The 17284-nt window shown below is 53.1% G+C and overlaps 1 protein-coding gene across 2 annotated transcripts; it reads left to right on the top strand.

Annotated features, from left to right (window-relative positions):
- Window positions 1–470: 470 nt before the first annotated feature.
- GUSB (glucuronidase beta) lies at window positions 471–14555 on the top strand. 2 transcript variants are annotated; one of them, XM_039238097.1, is made up of 12 exons: window positions 471–721; window positions 2098–2283; window positions 2612–2793; window positions 2972–3114; window positions 3555–3742; window positions 4068–4220; window positions 4474–4652; window positions 4730–4876; window positions 7289–7373; window positions 8961–9137; window positions 12486–12621; window positions 14160–14555. In XM_039238097.1, exons 1-12 carry the CDS (start codon window positions 512–514, stop codon window positions 14327–14329), a joined length of 1956 nt encoding a protein of 651 aa, XP_039094028.1. In that variant the 5' UTR covers window positions 471–511; the 3' UTR covers window positions 14330–14555. The 2 variants fall into 2 exon arrangements, with proteins under 2 accessions (XP_039094028.1, XP_039094029.1); XM_039238098.1 differs by lacking the exons at window positions 471–721; window positions 2612–2793; window positions 2972–3114 and having other exon boundaries at window positions 2217–2283.
- The last annotated feature ends 2729 nt before the right edge of the window (window positions 14556–17284 follow it).

Here is a 17284-nt window from a genome sequence, read left to right as displayed (position 1 = left end):
GCCCCTGGCTAGAGGTTTGGGGCTCAGGTGAACGTCTATGGAGGCCCAAGGTCAAGGCTACGGCCGCGGGGCGTACGCCACTAGGCGCCGCCTTGTCTTCTCCTGGGCTCACGGGCAGTCCGACTGTTTCCCTGGGTCCCGCTCTGGACGTAGCCCCGCACCAGCCGCCTCGGGCGGGAGGGCAGTCGGACCGGGGAGGGCAGGGCGTCGGGGCGGGCGCGGAGCCGGGGCCCTCGGCCTTTCAGGATTGGGGCTGGCGGCTCGGGGTCCCTCTCCCCCAGAGGCCTCACCTCAGGCCCCCCGCCGGCCCTCCCCCGCCGCAGCCCCGCAGCCAGCGGGCAGTAGCATCCCACCGACCGCACAGCTCCCCCAGACCGGGCACTCGCCCCCAACCAAAATGGCGCGGGAGGCCTCGGGCGGGGCACGTGACTTCGCGCGCCGCCCCGTCCGCCCCCAGCGCCGCTCCGAGCCCGGCGGCGAGCGGCTGGCGGCGAGCGGCTGCGCGCGAGGCATGCTCCGGGGGCCGGCGGCGGTATGGGCCACGCTCGGCCCGCTGCTTTGGGCCTGCGGGCTGGCGCTGCAGGGCGGGATGCTCTACCCCCGGGAGAGCCCGTCGCGGGAGCGCAAGGAGCTCGACGGCCTGTGGAGCTTCCGCGCCGACTTCTCCGAGAACCGGCGCCAGGGCTTCGAGCAGCAGTGGTACCGGGCGCCGCTGCGCGAGGTGCGGCCCCAGCGGGGAAGGTGGGCGGGGAGCCTTCCTCTGAGCCCTCGGAGCTGCCGGCCGGGAGGAGCTTAAAGCCGGACGGCCTTGGAGGCGTGGGGTCGCACGGCGGGGAGAGGGACTGCGAGGGAGGAAACGGGTGGAGGGCCGGCCCGGACGTCCGGGGGGCGGCGGGACAGGCCTCTGCGCCAGCCCGGTTCGGTGAGACAGGCTGAACCCGAGCAGTGTTCGCGGCGCTGGCACCGAGCTGGGGCGGGGGGGGGGGGGGGGGGGGGGGCAGGGCGGGAGGAGGGGAAGTGTAGGCGTCTTGGCACCAGCTCTGCCCTGGCGCGAAAGACCTGGGCTTCCAAGGTTCAGAGAGAGGACGGGGGCTTGGCACCCACCCGGCCAAGGACTCCTCCCCAGGTGTCCCCTCTGACTTGGGTGGGGTCGGCGGGAAGTGGTGCTGGGCCTGTGTGCCCACTGGCCCTCTCCCTTCTCCTAGATCCGCTTTTCTCTTTACCATCCGTTCCCCAGAGAAGGAGGATCCGGAGGCTGGATGAAAGGCTTGTGCCCCACTCCCAGTTTCCCCAGCCGAGCGGCCCCTGCCCCCACTAGCTGCCTCTTAGGGTCTGGTCTGCACGGATGCTCTTGCCTCTGCCCGGCTTGTGGCCCTGGGCTCGCCCCTCTCCACCGACTGCCCTGAGACGGGCCTGGCCACCCCCCCGGCCCCGGCCATAAGCCACGCTCGCAGTGGATCGCTTACCAAGCTATGCAAACGTTCACCCAGTGTTTATTGAGTCTCTGTTACATGGCAGGGCTGTGCAGGGACAGCCATGAGGGACAGAGTGAGGGACAGAGGAAAGCCCTCAGACAGGATGTCAGGAAGCTCTTCCCTAGGCCGCTTCTAGGCTGACTGAGCGGCCCTGCTCGCGCATAGCCTTCCCTGTCAGGCTCACCCAGTTCTGCCAGGTTGCGGTGAGGCAGTACCCCGCGGGCCCCTAAGGGCCTTCCCTGACCCTTGACCCCTGCCACCCTGCACACTTTCCTCATAGGGCTGATCACCTGACAGCAGAGACCTTGCTCACGGTTTTATTCCTAGCACCCAGAACAGCGCTGTAGGTATTCACTGTGCACTGCTGATTGAGTGGGTGACCGCTGTCCGCTTCGTGGAATCGTGTGAATTAAATGAGCTCCATAAACGGCATCAGTCAGATGCTGCCAAAGAATAAGGATAGTGTGGTGGCCTGGAATCCCAGGGCCCCGGAGAAGTCATCTTATCCAGCCTTCTTCCTGCAGGCCGGGTGGCTGGGGGACCTGGCCTCTGGGGCAGGGGACCTGGCCTGGTCTCGGATTCCTCAGTGGTCTGCACCTGATCCCAGCCTTTCTTTCCTCAGTCGGGCCCCACCCTGGACATGCCGGTTCCCTCCAGCTTCAATGACGTGGGCCAGGACCAGCAGCTGCGAAGCTTTGTCGGCTGGGTGTGGTACGAGCGGGAGGCGACCCTGCCCCAGCGATGGACCCAGGACCTGGGCACCAGGGTGGTGCTGAGGATTGGCAGCGCCCACTACTATGCCATTGTGGTCAGTACAGCAAGCGTCGGGCGGGGCGAGTGCTCAGGTGCAGCTGCTGAGCGGCCTGGGGCTGCCTTGGGGTGTGTGGTTCTCAGGGGTCACCCGACAGCCTGCCTCCTGGGGCGGACTGGGGGGCGGGGCACGCTCCTGTCCCACACTGGGGCTGGCGCGCTGGGTCAGGGGAAGGTTGCCTGATCTGTTGAGCTGGAGCTTCATTCCTCCATCCCTGAGGCAGGTGGCCGCCCTCAGCCCCCACACACCACGCTTCTGTGTGAGGGAGTGTCTGCGACGGCCGGCCCTGACTTGCTGTTCCCTCCCCGCATCTCTCCGTCCGCAGTGGGTGAATGGGGTCCATGTGGCAGAGCACGAGGGGGGCCATCTCCCCTTCGAGGCTGACATCAGCAAGCTGGTCCAGAGCGGGCCCCTGTTCTCTTGCCGCATTACCATTGCCATCAACAACACGCTCACCCCCTACACTCTGCCGCCAGGGACCATCCTCTACAAGACGGATACCTCCAAGTGAGCGGCACCCTGCTCCCCCCTGCACCCACTCCCCACCCTGCCCACGGGTCTTCCCACTAGGGGCAGGGTGGCCTTAACAGCGGTCAGGCCCGGGCTCCGGGAGGCCAGGGAGACATGGGAGCTGAGGTCGAAGTACAGAGCAGGGTTCCAGCTGGCCATTGTCCTCGTCTCCTAGGTACCCCAAGGGTTACTTTGTCCAGAACATAAACTTTGACTTCTTCAACTACGCGGGACTGCATCGGCCCGTGCTCCTCTACACCACACCTACCGCCTACATTGATGACATCACCGTCAACACTGGCGTGGACCAATTCACTGGTAAGGGCTCCCGGCAGGAACTTTCCTGAGCCAGGCCCCAAGCGGCTCTGCTCCCTGTTTGGAAAGATGCTCCAGGAGAAAGGCTCTGCCGGCATCTCTTCCCCCTTGGGCTTCCCATCCACCTAAATAGAGCTGAAACCCGGCCTGTCTGAACTGGCACGGGTAGCAGAACCCCCCCACCTGGTCTGACCCCATTTTGTGAGGAAGTGAAGCCCAAAGAGAAGCAGGGGTGCGTGGAAAATCATAGCTCAGGGTGAATCGCTCAGGATTCACGAGACCCACTGTGCTGCCCTCACTTCATCTCCCCTCACTGCAGACTGAGCCCCAGAAATAAACGGTTGTTGGCTGAGGACTCCTCAGAGTGGTGGCTGCAGGGAGCTCTCTGTGTGACCCAGATTGTGTCTCTCCGTCTTTTGCCTGATCTTTCTGATCTCTTGCAGGGCTGGTGGATTACCAGATTTTTGTTCAGGGCAGTGAACACTTCCAACTGGAAGTGCGTCTTCTGGATGAGGAAGGCAAAGTCGTGGCCCAGGGGACAGGGGGTCGGGGCCAGCTGCAGGTGCCCAATGCCCACCTCTGGTGGCCATACCTGATGCATGAGCACCCTGCCTACCTGTACTCATTGGAGGTAATGTGACCTTTTGCCCTCACCCAGCAGCCTTGGCTTCCAAGGGAGTGCGGGACAGGTAGTCAGGTACACATGGTCCTCTGAGCTTCCAGCCTCATCTTCTCACTGCTTGGTAGGGAGGCCCAGTTTTGAAGAGCAGGCACCAGGGCCAGGGTGGGTGAACGTTCCTCCTCGTTAATGGCAGAAGCTGGGAATTTCTGCATCTCTCTGCGTGCAGTCCCAGATGTTGGCTGTGGTGGTTTCTGAGGGCCCTTCCTGCTAGAGGGCGGGCTGTGTGGGGCTCAGGGCAGCAAGGATGCCTCACGCCAGGGCTTGGCTTTCACAGGTGAGGCTGACCGCGCAGATGGCAGCTGGGCCTGTGTCCGACTTCTACACTCTCCCCGTGGGGATTCGCACAGTGGCTGTCACAGAGCACCAGTTCCTCATCAATGGGAAACCTTTCTATTTCCACGGGGTCAACAAGCACGAGGATGCAGATGTGAGTTGTGGCTTCTGGGTTCCTGTGACATGTGTTGCTCATCACCGCCTTCCCCATGACCCCTGGGGTGAGTCCTGAGGGTGACTCAGAGCAGTGAAGCAAACCGCTGGAAACTGCTGCCCGATGGGGCCTAATGGGGCCTGTCCTTGGGCCAGATTGAGGGCTATTGGGGTGACCCTTCAGGGGCCTGGCTCCGGAAAGAAGTGCGTGAGGGATGGGGATTGGGGAGTCACTCTACTTTGCTCTCCCCTAGATCCGAGGGAAGGGCTTTGACTGGCCACTGCTGGTGAAGGACTTCAACTTGCTTCGCTGGCTCGGTGCCAACGCCTTCCGCACCAGCCACTACCCCTACGCGGAGGAGGTGATGCAGCTCTGTGACCGCTACGGGATTGTGGTCATCGATGAGAGTCCCGGTGTGGGCATCGTGCTGGTGTGAGTGCCCACCGCCCCCCCTGCCCAGCCTGCCCGGGCCGCAGGCGCTGATGGCTCCTTTTCCTCCCTGTGTGCAGCGAGAGCTACAGCAACGTGTCTCTGCAGCACCACCTAGAGGTGATGGAGGAGCTGGTGCGCAGGGACAAGAACCACCCGGCTGTTGTGATGTGGTCAGTGGCCAATGAGCCCACTTCCTTCCTGAAACCTGCTGGTTACTACTTCAAGTGAGTGCTCCCTCTGCCCTGGGTGAGGTCAGGGGTGAGACCTCAGCCCTTTGGTCTGGATCAGCCTTGGGTGGCAGCTGAGGGAGCGCTGAGGTCGGCCCTGGGGCAGGCATGTGCTGTGAGAGGCAGGGTCCACTCCCAGCCCGGGCGTGGGGGTGCCTCCGTGCATGGTCACCGCAGGGGACCCAGTACACACCCACCACTTGTGATATTTCAACCTGGTGAGTCCCAGTGGCCCTTTTCCACATCCGAAAGGAAATCTAGGGTTAACTTCTTTTTTTTTTTTAAGCTTGTTTATTTTAAGAGAGAGAGTGTATGCACATGTGGGCAAGTGGGGGAGGGGTGAGGAGAGGGAGAGAGAGAGAATCCCAAGAAAGCTCTGCACTGTCACCACAGAGGCTGACTTATGGGGCTTAAACTCACAAACCGTGAGATCATGACCTGAGCCGAAACCAAGAGTCACACACTTAACCGACTGAGCCACCCTGGGCACCCCTGGACTTAACTTCTACACAGAGTGACTTATACATATAACTTCAGGTTATGAAAAGAACGGTGGCCTGGCCTAACTGTGATATAGAGGAGGGTCATTTATATAGTTTTACGTGGGTGCGTGGGCCGACTTCCCCGAAGAGCCAGGGAAGGGGTCAGATGCTTGCACCTAGATGTGGAATCGCCTGAGAACACAGCTACAGCTGCTGACGGGGTTGGGGGGGGGGCATCCTGTTGGTGACTGATGCCACCAGCGGTGTTGCCTTCGCTGCTGTGCATTTATGAAGCAGTGACTCACTCTAGGTAAAGTTCCAAGCAAAACCAAGTATAGTCTTCTTTCAGTTTTTATGTTCTCTGCATTCCTGGGAACTTTAGCGCATTTCACAGCTGCAAAAAGCCACTGGTGATGCTTTGGGTTCATCCCTGTAGAGTGGAGGTAGCCTTTGTGAAACTGGATTGTCTCGGCACATAATTATAAACGGGTTTTTCAATGACATGCATATTCTGACTGTCTTAAGTTACATTGTTGGACAGGATCAGTCCATCTAGAGTTCACGGTCCCATTCACTCAATGCCAGTAGGCTCCCCCCCCAGCCCTGGCATCGCAGTGGACAGAAACCACACCTAGGGGTGGTCTCCAGCAGCGGGAGGGCTTACTGCCTCAGGGTGGGGGGTAGTCCTTGGTTCCTTGTCTTACAGTCATGCAGCCCACACTTGGCCCACAGAGGGGAATCACTTCACTTGGCCCTAGGGGCAGCAGAGGCCATCCAGTGACGTGGAGTGCTGTGAGCTGAGCCGTGGGTACAAGATGCGGGGCTCTGAGCAGTAGGCCCCCTGAGCAAAGGACAGCTCTGAACGTGCAGCCCGGAGCCTTGGGGCACAGGCGTGTGTGAGCCAGGGCTGGGGGACAGAAGTTTGTTGTGGGGCAGAAAGCGCAGGTGTCCGGGAACAGTTGCGTGAGGTTCCTGCACGCTTTTCTGGGAGGTGGGGAGCGGGTGATGTGTGATTGCTGGGGCAGCGGGGAGGCGGCCAGGGAATGGCTGGAGCTGCCTGGGCGTGAGGAGCTCAGCGAGGCTTCAGAGCTTCCTGGAGACACACAGGTTGTTTCAGTGTGGCTTTGGGACCGAGGTGAGGGGTGCTGCTCTGGGTTGAGGAAACCACAGTCCTCGTATGAGCAGAGCAGTGTGGGGAGAGTGTCACGGAGAAGGAAGCCAGCTCTGGGGACAGGGAGCAAAGGAGCAGGCTTGACCAGTGAAGTGAGTGACCTGCACCAAATGGCCTGTGACAGGTCCCCAGGCTGAGCCCCGCGCACAGGCTGGGTCCTCTGTTGGGAGCCTCTTCCTGCAGCCCCTCCTTGGTCAATGAGACGAAATGCTATTTCTTCTGAGTATGGGGGTGACTCACCAGTGTCCGTTAAGTGCCCTGCTGTCGTCACCCAGAGCTCTGCGCCTCCTGCTTGTAATGACAGCATAGCGTTTCCCTTTGCAAACGCCTGCTCCCACTGCTCCCATTCCAGTCTCCAGTGAGCGCCCAGCCCACCTCCTCGCACTCCCCCCCCCCCCGACTCACTTGTTAAATAACATCCATTTTGGTCCATGCCCCACCTGGACCTGTTTTCAAGAGCTTTTTCAGAGATTCAGAATCCAGCTGCTAGCAGCATCCAGCCCAAGGACCCCAGCTGCCAGGGTGGCCTTCCCTCTGTGGGGGTGGGGCTTGGGGAATGAGAAGGAAAGATGCCGAGGAACATGCTCTGAGGCTAGAAGATCGCATTTGCCTACCTAAAGGAGTCTTCAAGGTCGGGAGGGGAGCAGGGGTTTGTCTTTAGTTTTGGCTGTAAGACAGGATGGAGAGAGAGAGAGAGAGCTGTGCGAGGGCCCTTCCCAGACTGACGAGCCTGTGTCTTCTGCCCTCCGTGGACAGGACGCTGATTGCGCACACCAAAGCCTTGGACCCCTCCCGGCCCGTGACCTTTGTGACCAACTCCAACTACGAAGCAGACCTGGGGGTGAGCCTGGGGGTCTCCGCTTCTCTTCCCTGCCTGTCTTCTCGTCTGGCCCTGACGCTTGCTAACACAGGCTGCTGGGAAGAGCCTTGAGCAGCCAGTCTGAATGCGTCCCTGGATGGTCCTCAGGTTAAAGATAACTAGCTGCTTATTTGCCCGGCAGTATGGCTTCTCAACCCCAGGATGCTGGGCACAGGGAGGCTTCGTGCATTCTCAGGTCAGAGCCAGGGTGATGCTCTGCAGTTTAACATGCTTGTAAAGTGGCACAAGTTTAAGGGAGCTTAAAGTTGTCACTGTCCAGTGCATCTCAAACCCAGCTGGCTGTCAGAACCACCCGGGGAAGCTCTTTGAAAGTACAGATGCCCGGATTCTGAGATTCTGATCTAGTGAGTCCAGGCTGGCAGTCTGAGTTTTTAAAAAGGGAACCACTGACTGGAATCGAAGGGTCAGACAGGCTCACCTGGCTGCTGGACCACACGCGTCCCTCCCCACTCCCTGGTACAGCAGCCCCTCGGAAACTACACGCGGTGTTGCGCTGAGGCTGTAGCACGTGGCAGCAAGAGCACGTGTTTTCAGAGAACCAAAGGCCAGTACTTACGAGGAAAGCGCTACAGAAAGAGACAACATCTGCGGAAAGAATGGAGAGAAAATGCAATGTACACAATGAACTGGGAACAGTCATTTTAACACGAATGACCAAAGGTTGTAGGCCTGGTGTTGCCCTTCCCCATCTCTCGAGAACACCCCCTTCAGAGAAGCATAAAGACTGTGGCCAAACACCGGCGTGGCACAGGCAGGCGTGGACGTCCTCAGAGCCGAAGTGGCATCTCCTCGTTCTGGTCTTCTGTGTGGATGGGGAAGCCAGTGCCTGGGCCACAGGGTTGCCACATCCGGCGGGATGTGTGATTCGTGTGCAAGTGTCCACCCACGGGCACTTCCCTAGCTCCCTCTTCCTGCCTGCTGCTTTCCGCCGCCACAGTTTGGAAAGGGGCTCGGTCACTTGGGAGAGTCGGACCACTTCGGCCCCGGTGCAGGCTTTCGAGACTGGCATCTGTTGTTCCGGTGATAGGAGAGGCCGGACAGTTGGCTGCCGAGTCCTTGCTGCTCCGTCCTGAGCTCCGCACTGTGTAGACACAAGGCGGTCCCACCCATCATCTCTGCTGCCCTCTGAGGAGGGGAGTTTTCAGCTACTCTGTGGCCCCAGCACCAGCTCATGAACAGTATGGTTCACCGAGACCTGTGTGGGGAGAAAAACCGCCCTGTCCTTCATTTGGGAACATTTCCCAGGTAAGGGAAGACCAATGACAGGAGTGCCACCTCCCCAGCCTTGCGCCGTGGCCGGCTCGTGGGGTGTCGGCTCTGCCGCTCAGTCTCTCCAGAGCCCAGCGACAGCCAGGTCAAGAGCGTCAGCCCAGGATGATAGACTTGCCTTATTCAGGTTCCTTCTAGGTCTGCTACGCGTGGGAGCACCTGGGTCATTTTCTGCATCTCCCTGTTGCCTCCTCTGCTTGAAGAGCCCCAAGTTTGTGAGCCCTAATGCTCTCTTACAGTTTTCTGGTTCGTGAACAAGTTTTAACACTCTCGTCCTAGGCGCCGTATGTGGACGTCATCTGCGTGAATAGTTACTACTCTTGGTATCATGACTACGGTCACATGGAGGTGATTCAGCTGCAGCTGGCAACCCAGTTTGAGAACTGGTATACGACCTATCGGAAACCAATAATCCAGAGCGAGTATGGAGCAGACACCATTGCAGGGTTTCACCAGGTGAGTGGTGTCGGACAGTGTTTATTTTTTTTTCACACTCTTGGACGTTTCCCCAAGCTGGACATGTGCTCCTCTCCCCTCCCTCACTTGACCTGATGGTCTCCATGCAGTGCCGGCTCACGCCAGCCTGTCCTCCACACTCAGGGCTGCCGGCCTCGGGCCTCAGCCTCGCTTGCTTGGTCCTCCTTACTGGCCTTGTTTCCGGAGAGCCTCGCACTAGCTGCCCGAGTGGTCTCCTGAGCAAATCTGAACCTTGGGAGTCTCGTCATTGGCTTCCCCTGACCCCCCCCAGGCTGTAGCCCCAGTCCCTGGCCAGGGCAGTCGGCGTCCCCTGCTCGCTGCCATCTCCCAGGTCTTCATCCTCCTCTTCCTTCACTGCTGGCTGTTTTCACTGTGGGCCCCTGCTCTCGTGCGGGCTGTTCCTTCTGCCTGGAATGCCCACGTTAGCACCATAGTCACTGACCACGGGATTCTTCTTCAGCGTTCAAATCTCAGCTCAGATGTCTCCTCTTTGGCGAGGTTTACCCCGCCTGCCCCAGGCATAGGAAACTGTTGCCTCTGCTTGGTCTCTGTCTCGGCCTTTCTCACTGGGTGCTGTCACCATTTTCTTGGGCTCTCCTTGACCAGACTGTGGGCTCCAAGAGAGAGACTGAATACTATTTATCAGTGTTTCCCAAGCTCCCAGCAGTGTCTGGCACTCAGTGGGTGCCAAATAATATTTGTTACGGAAATTAATGAAATCTTGGAGCAAGGTTTGTTTTTTTTCTGTTTATTTTTTATTTTTGAGAGAGCGTGAGTGGGGAGGGAGAGAGAGACACACACACACACACACACACACAGGATCTGAGAGAGAGACACACACACACACACACACACACACACACACACACACACACAGGATCTGAAGCAGGCTCTGCCAGTGCAGAGATCCCGATGCGGGGCTTGAGCTCAAACCATGAGATCATGACCTGATCCAAAGTCAGACGCTTGACCACCAGAGGCCCCCAGGAGTCCCGGAGCAAGATGTAATCATTAGCTTTTCTCTCTCTCTCTTTTATTCATTTCCTTACTGAGGATATGATGCTTTATCTTGTGGGGATTTTTTTCACATAGGTTCTGGAACCATAGCCAGCCCCTCATCCCTTCCCAGCTACCTTACACTCAATTGTCACAAGTACCACAGCCCTTGTTGATGCATCTTTCTTCTTCTTTTTTTTAATTTTTAATGTTTATTTTTGGGAGAGAGAGAGAGAGAGAAAGTAGGTGAGGGACAGAGAGAGAGGGGGAGACAGATTCTGAAACAGGCTCCAGGCTCCGAGCTGTCAGCACAGAGTCCGACATAGGACTTGAACCCATGACCTGTTAGATCATGATCTGAGCTGAAGTTGGACGCTTAACTGACTGAGCCACCCAGGCGCCCAACATACCTTTCTTAATATGCTATCCTTGGTATGCCGAACAGCTACCTTTACGTGCTGTGTTATTCTTTTCATACCTTTAAATTCATCTTGCTTACACAGAATGCCACTTTACAGATTGGTAAAGTAGGGGAAAATAGCTTATGGAGATCATAAATATGTACATCTGTTCTCTGCTTTTGAAAAGGTAACCGACTCTGAATTAAGAAACTCAGTCTAGATCTGGTGCCGATAGGACCCTTTGCAGTGATGGAATTTTTCAGCATTGTCCAAAAGGGAAGCCACTGGCTACATGTGACTGTTGAAGACTTGCAATGTGTCTAGTTATGACTGAGTTGATTTAGTTTAATTCAGTTTTAAGAATTAGACAATGCAGGGTGGTTTCCATTAAAGCAAAGTACGAAAATCTACATGTTGCTCTGCCCTCAAATTCAACTTTGGAACTAGAACAAAACCTGGCTCAGTTGTACCGTTGTATTGTCAGTGTGTCCTAGATAGCATTTGCATCCTTCTCTTTGGAAAAGAAAGCCAAGGCCTGCAGGGCTTTGTTCTCTTGTAAAGTGACTGAAATGCTCTATCCTTGAACGTTTAAGGTTTGAGTGCCCCCCACATTGCCATGGGATGAAAACTGAGACAGTGTTCCAAGAACCTCTAAAAGATCATTATATCTTAGTACACAGCACATAGGCGCTCTTCCAGGTGCCAAACGAGTCCCTAGATGTGGCCTCTGCCTTCGTCAGCACCCTTCCCACCCGTCAGGTCCTTGGCATCTCAAGGGAGCGTTGCGTGGCCCTTCTCAGCCCCACTGCCAACCCCGCCCCAGCTCTGGCTTTGCCCTCTCCCAGTCACCCTTGTTCTCCCGCACTCTGCCTACAACTGGAGTCTTTCTTGTCCGAGTATAAAGCCCACAGGGGCAGGGACACTTGGCCTTTCTCGCTGATCACTTCGTCACCAAAGCCTCCATCCATACGAAGTGATTGTCGAATGGACGGACGTGCTAAGTAGCAGCCGCTCACCCAGACCAGATACAGAGGAACAGGAGGTGAGTTCCGTGAGCCACGCTCTTTCTCAGATTATGCACTGGCAGCTACCTAAAACTTGAGTTTTATTTTTTTTTAATTTTTTAAAAAATGTTTTTTTTAATTTATTTCTAGGAGAGACAGCGTGAGCAGGGGAGGGTCAGAGAGAGAGAGGGAGTCACAGACTGAAACAGGCTCCAGGCTCTGAGCTGGCAGTCAGCACAGAGCCCGATGCGGGATCATGACCTAAGCGAAAGTCGGACGCTTAACCAACTAAGCCACCCAGGCGCCCCTTGAGTTTTATTATTAAAATTTTTTTATAAAAAAATTTTATTTTTTTTTTAATGTTTTATTTATTATTGAAAGAGAGAGACACACACAGCGTGAGCAAGGGAGGGGCAGAGAGAGAGAGAGAGAGGGAGATACAGAATCTGAAGCAGGCTCCAGGCTCTGAGCTAGCTGTCAGCACAGCCCGACACGGGGCTCAAACCCATGATCCGTGAGATCATGACCTGAGCCGAAGTCGGACGCTTAACTGACTGAGCCACCCAGGCGCCCCTAAAACTTGAGTTTTAAATTTACTATCTGAAGACTCATTTTTACTTCCAGTGTAGCTCAGCCTTCAGGCTGCCCTGGTGAATGGAGATGGAAGAGTAAAGTAAAGAAAATACCGAATTCTGCTTATCAATAAAGCAGTTACTAATTAAGGTTCCTTAAACAATCTCTTTTCTTTACTCTGGGCTACGTCACACCCTGGCTGTGTTCCCACCCATACCGGCGAGTCCTGTAGTCACTCCAGCCCGCTGTGGAGACGGATATTTTGGTCACGTCACATGGATCTTTATTTTTATCTAACATTTACAATTCTGCCAGTTCTGCCTCTTAACCTCTCTCTCTGCCTTGAATTCCAGGACCCACCTCTGATGTTCAGTGAGGAATACCAGAAAGGTCTGCTGGAGCAGTATCATTTGGTTCTGGACCAAAAACGCAAAGAATACGTGGTTGGAGAGCTCATCTGGAATTTTGCCGATTTTATGACTAACCAGTGTAAGTGGCAGTTGGGTTTACGGAGTGTACCGTTTCTCATTTTTTTCAGATTGGCCTTTTAGTTCAAGACATTTGTTTGTAAGAACAGTGGAAACCAGAGGGGGAAAGCTCTAATCAGTGTAGGCTACGTGAGGATTTCCTAGGAAAGGTAACTTGTGTTTAGCAAGCAGCAGTCACTTGCCTGCTTCCCAAATCATTTTATGGTAAAAAAGCAAATGGAGGATGTATTATTTTGAGGCAAAAATGACCAGCACGCCTTTGTCTGTTTCACAACAGCGTGTGGAAAGAGTGGACCTAGCATTGGAGTCACGTGTGGGATCCGCTTAGTACTCCAGAGTAGTACAGTACAAAGCCCAGGAAACTTAGGATATGTTGGTGTGTGTTACATCGTTCACTCGTAGAAGGCAGGTTTACCAACTGCAGGTGTCAACGTGGGATGTGGGAGGGTCTGGAAGTCTTCAGAGAGCCTACCGTCTGCATTCTTTCTCAGGTGGGGAGACATAAGGGCCCCTTCAGTGCCATTCATCCTGTATCCCTTTTCTTTCTGTGCCTTTAGGTGTTATTGGTTTCTTGATATACCATAAGCTTAGCATAGCGATTTGGGGAGGTAAGGAAGGATCTGGTAGTAGTGGGAATTATAACCTATTACAGGGAAAGACAAGTCTCTGGAAGGTGAAAGTTTAATTAAAAATTAGAATGGAAAGAGGGAGGTAGAGAAAAAAAGGAACGAGAACTCAAGCCTCTCTTCTGTTTGGCAAATGAGACCGACGGCCCCTTAAGTCTGGTTTCGTGCCTGGGCGCACTGGCTCTGGGTAGGAAGAGATGGGCCGTGTTGCTACGGACAGATGATCCAACCCGTTCCTAAGCCTGTAAGTGGGGCTGAGCCACCTTGCAGGTCAATGGAGGAATTCATGTGGTGAAGCGCTTGGTACAGCGCCTGGCGTTTGCTTATCATGGAGAGAACTTCCCACTCAATAGAAGCTGTGGTTTCACCTGAGGTAGAGAGAAGGTGGGCTCGGAGCCTGTGGGCGGCTTTGCTTCCTTCCCAGCCTCAGCTGCTGCAGGGCAGCCGACCAGCCACCAGCAGCGAGAACCCAGCCGGAAGCGTGTGTGGGGAGCTCTGGAATCTGTAGAGCCCACCGAGGCACCCTGGCCTCGTCGGGACTCCAGCTCCCACTAGAACTGGCTCTTCAGAGAAGCCCAAGCCTTTCTCAGGGTAACTCTGTCTCAGTCCCCACTCTCATCACCGGACAGCTGGGTGCTCATGTTGCAAACCTTATTTTGCAGATAAAAGAGAAATAATTTTAGATTTTCTTCTAAGAGACAACCACCACCACAAAAATAACATACCAGGGAGCTGAGGTATTTGGGGGAGCAGCAGGTTAAATCTTGAACCTTACGTTAAGTGGCCACTTCAGACCAAGCAATCCTAAACTTTATATAGAAGGACATTCTGTCCCGGGCCCAGCTTGACTCCAGGCTGGTTCCCCTTTGGCCCATCGGAAGTCATCTGAAATACCTTTCTGCCTTGTTTTTAGCACCGCAGAGAGTAATGGGGAACAAAAAGGGGATCTTCACACGTCAGAGACAACCAAAAGGGGCAGCGTTCCTTCTGCGAGAGAGATACTGGAAACTTGCCAATGAAACCAGGTACGTCTGGTCAGCTGTGAAGTCACAGTGTTTGGGAAACAGCCCATTGACTCTTTAAAGCAAGAACTACCTCTACTGACCCGAGCAGATCACAGCCCCTCCTCCACTAGCAGGGGCCAACTTCCACAGCAGCCCTGGACTTTGCATGGCAGACTGGGAAGTTTCCGGCCCGGAGTTTGTACTAATTTACCAGAAGGGAATGTTAGACGTGAAAATAAAGGCTTTTTATAGTATGGGAATAAAGACTTCTTAAAAGTGACCATCCATAAATTCAATGATCTGTACTGCTGGAAAGCATCTGAAATTCTTTTTATGTGTTAGGCTGTTTCAAACTTAACTGTGTACAGACTCTTGCGAAACCTGCTTCCACACTCAAGCCGCAGATCGCACTTCCAAAGGACTAGCCTGACAGCCCTCGGGCCCCCAGGACCTGTGAAGCAAGCCAGGCATGTGAGGAAAAGACAACTGCTTCTTCAGCTTCACAGATGAGCTCACATCCCAAGTGAAGTTACAGAAAGTGATGTTACTGGAATAATGAACAAGGTCTGTGTGCCAATTTCCACAAAGTTAAGCTGACAAATAAGCATAAGAAAGGTAAGAGTTGAAGAATGTCTGAATCAGAAGGGAGCTCAGAGCTTACCAGTTCTTCCAGGACATTATTCCAACCTCAGCCATAGTCTAGTCTTGACAGAAATGGACAGAGGTGACAAAGACCCATGGGTCCACCTCTTAAAGAGGCTGGGCCTGCAGACAAGTAGTCTAGGGGTTTGTACCTCTGGGTGATGCCACCTGCCTTGCTCCTAGAGGATGGTCTTTCCTTATGGAATCACACCCCTTCCTGTTCCACAGGCTCCATTAAGGCAAGTAAGGTACATTACTCCTAAGATGTCAGTATCCGTTCTGGTTAAAAGCTCAATGCTTTTAGGGCTCCTGGGTGGCTCAGTTAGTTAAGCGTCCGACTTTGGCTCAGGTCATGATCTCATGGCTTGTGGGTTCGGGGCCCGTGTTGGGCTCTGTGCTGTCAGCATGGAGCCTGGAGCCCTGCTTCAGATGGTTTCCCTCTCTCTCTGACCCTCCCCTGCTCATGCTCTGTCTCTCTCTCTCAAAAATTAACAAACATTAAAAACAAAGCTCAATGGTTTGGGAAAAGACTCCCTTTGGTGTCCAATCAAATGGAGGACCATGAACCAATGCAGTTCTTAATACAGAACCTGGTTCACTTCACTTGTGGTTGATTCCACATGTCTCAATGCATACCCATTTTTACCCTTCCTTTCCAAACCCCAGGGAAGATATAGTAAAGATAATTTAACCTCCTTTTAGTGGCCATCTTTAGACCGCCTTTTAAGAAATGCAGGTGTTGTTGGTTCAGATATTAAATTAGGGATTCTAGGGCTTTGGTGTTTGTTACCAGTGAACGTAAGTTCCTTGAAGGAATCAAGTTTTGTGTTCCATTTAATGTCAATGAATAACTCAGAACTCTTTACTTAACATTAAAAAAAATTAAACAGATACACTTTTACAGTTACTTTTATAAGTTAGGGGTGGTAAGGTCCATTTCCTAAATCCTAAGGTTCTAGAGAATGCATTTGTTATATTCAATAAAATATGGCTGAACTGTACTTTAAATGGATTCAACTTCCTTGCAAATGTTACCTTTTTAGGAGACTGAGTGGAACTTTCAAGGGGAGCTGAAGTAAAGCTGTGGGCAGGATCTGATCAGCACGTGCCATGTGCTTACAGAACTCTAAGCAGTTAACTCCTTTTTCATTAATTCTTCACAACCATACACATCATAAGCCCATACGCATTCCAGTACTGGAATCTCTTGAGTTCTGCCTGTGTCTTCTATAAATTACTTCTAATTTAAGGGAAAAAGAATCAACTCAGGACACCTGTAGAAATGGAGTTACAGTATCAGCTTCAAGAATAGTTTATAGGAGGACTGGATTCATTGCAGCTTCATGTTTGCAATGTAATACTGCAGTGTAAGAAGGATGGCCATACAGCTTCCACAGGTAACGTCTACATTTATTTTATACCAAAAAAGTTATGTGCAACAAATAAACATTCTTACATATTTACATTTGTTTTTTTACCAGTTAGCAAAACTGTCCTAAATCTCTGGTAAAGAGTATTTCTATCTATATTAAAGGGGAAGTCTGCCCAGTGAACTCCACTTTAAATGAATGTTTACTCCGGAGCTGAAAGCACTATTAATAAATATTTTTGATGGAACATACTATACAGATCATACACCTAATACTTAGGCCATGCTTAATACAGTTTTATAACAAAACATTTCATCTTTTCTGGGCTAATTTGTAAAACAAAAAACAAAAACCAAGTAGCCTGGATTCCCACCCCTGCCCCTTTTGTTTGATTGAAGGGTTGTTCTCACAGATTAGGAATCATTAGTGCTGCCTAAAATGTCTGAATAGAAATGTTCCACCAATGCTTATATCTTGGGGGAAAATACATGAGGACAAAGGTTGCAGATTAGGTATTCCTTCCCAATAGGTTGCCAATGATAGTGATTTTCTTGTTGGCATTTGTCCAATATGAATTTTTAAGACAAGATCTGTCAGCATTCACTCATGTCAAGCAGTGGTTCTAATCTCAAGTTACGAATTGCTGAAGATTACTTTGCACTTTTGCTCATAATCTTAAAAATATGAATGAGATACAAGCAAACAAAAGCCAACAAACAGGTTTAATTTCACTGTAGTCTTGGTCCTATATCCTACCTAGTAGGGTCCAAAGATCTCTTGTACCAAATAACAGATCTTTGTATGAAAATAGTCAATGCTTTCAACATCTTCAAAAGTAATAAAGAGAGGTGACATACATAAAGTAAAAGTAACTCCTGGCACACAGCTAGTTAAACCTGAGTTATTTCACCAGTTTACCTTCACGGAAAGCACCTAGCTGCAATGCAAAACTGAATGAAATCCTCCAAACCACCTAGATTGCCTAGAATTTATCATCTAACCACAGTTTCTCTTATTTCTTC

This window comes from Hyaena hyaena, unplaced genomic scaffold (assembly GCF_003009895.1).
Source record: "Hyaena hyaena isolate Hyena2069 unplaced genomic scaffold, ASM300989v1 scaffold_135, whole genome shotgun sequence".
Lineage (NCBI taxonomy): Eukaryota > Metazoa > Chordata > Mammalia > Carnivora > Hyaenidae > Hyaena > Hyaena hyaena.
Note: the sequence above shows the minus strand (reverse complement) of the source record. Positions and strands in the feature narration are given on the sequence as shown.

Coding starts and splice junctions, on each gene's coding strand:
- GUSB (XM_039238097.1), top strand. CDS start 512: ATGCTCCGGGGGCCGGCGGCGGTATGGGCCACGCTCGGCCCGCTGCTT. Junction 722..2,097: donor ACCGGGCGCCGCTGCGCGAG/GTGCGGCCCCAG, acceptor TTCTTTCCTCAG/TCGGGCCCCACCCTGGACAT. Junction 4,221..4,473: donor ACAAGCACGAGGATGCAGAT/GTGAGTTGTGGC, acceptor GCTCTCCCCTAG/ATCCGAGGGAAGGGCTTTGA.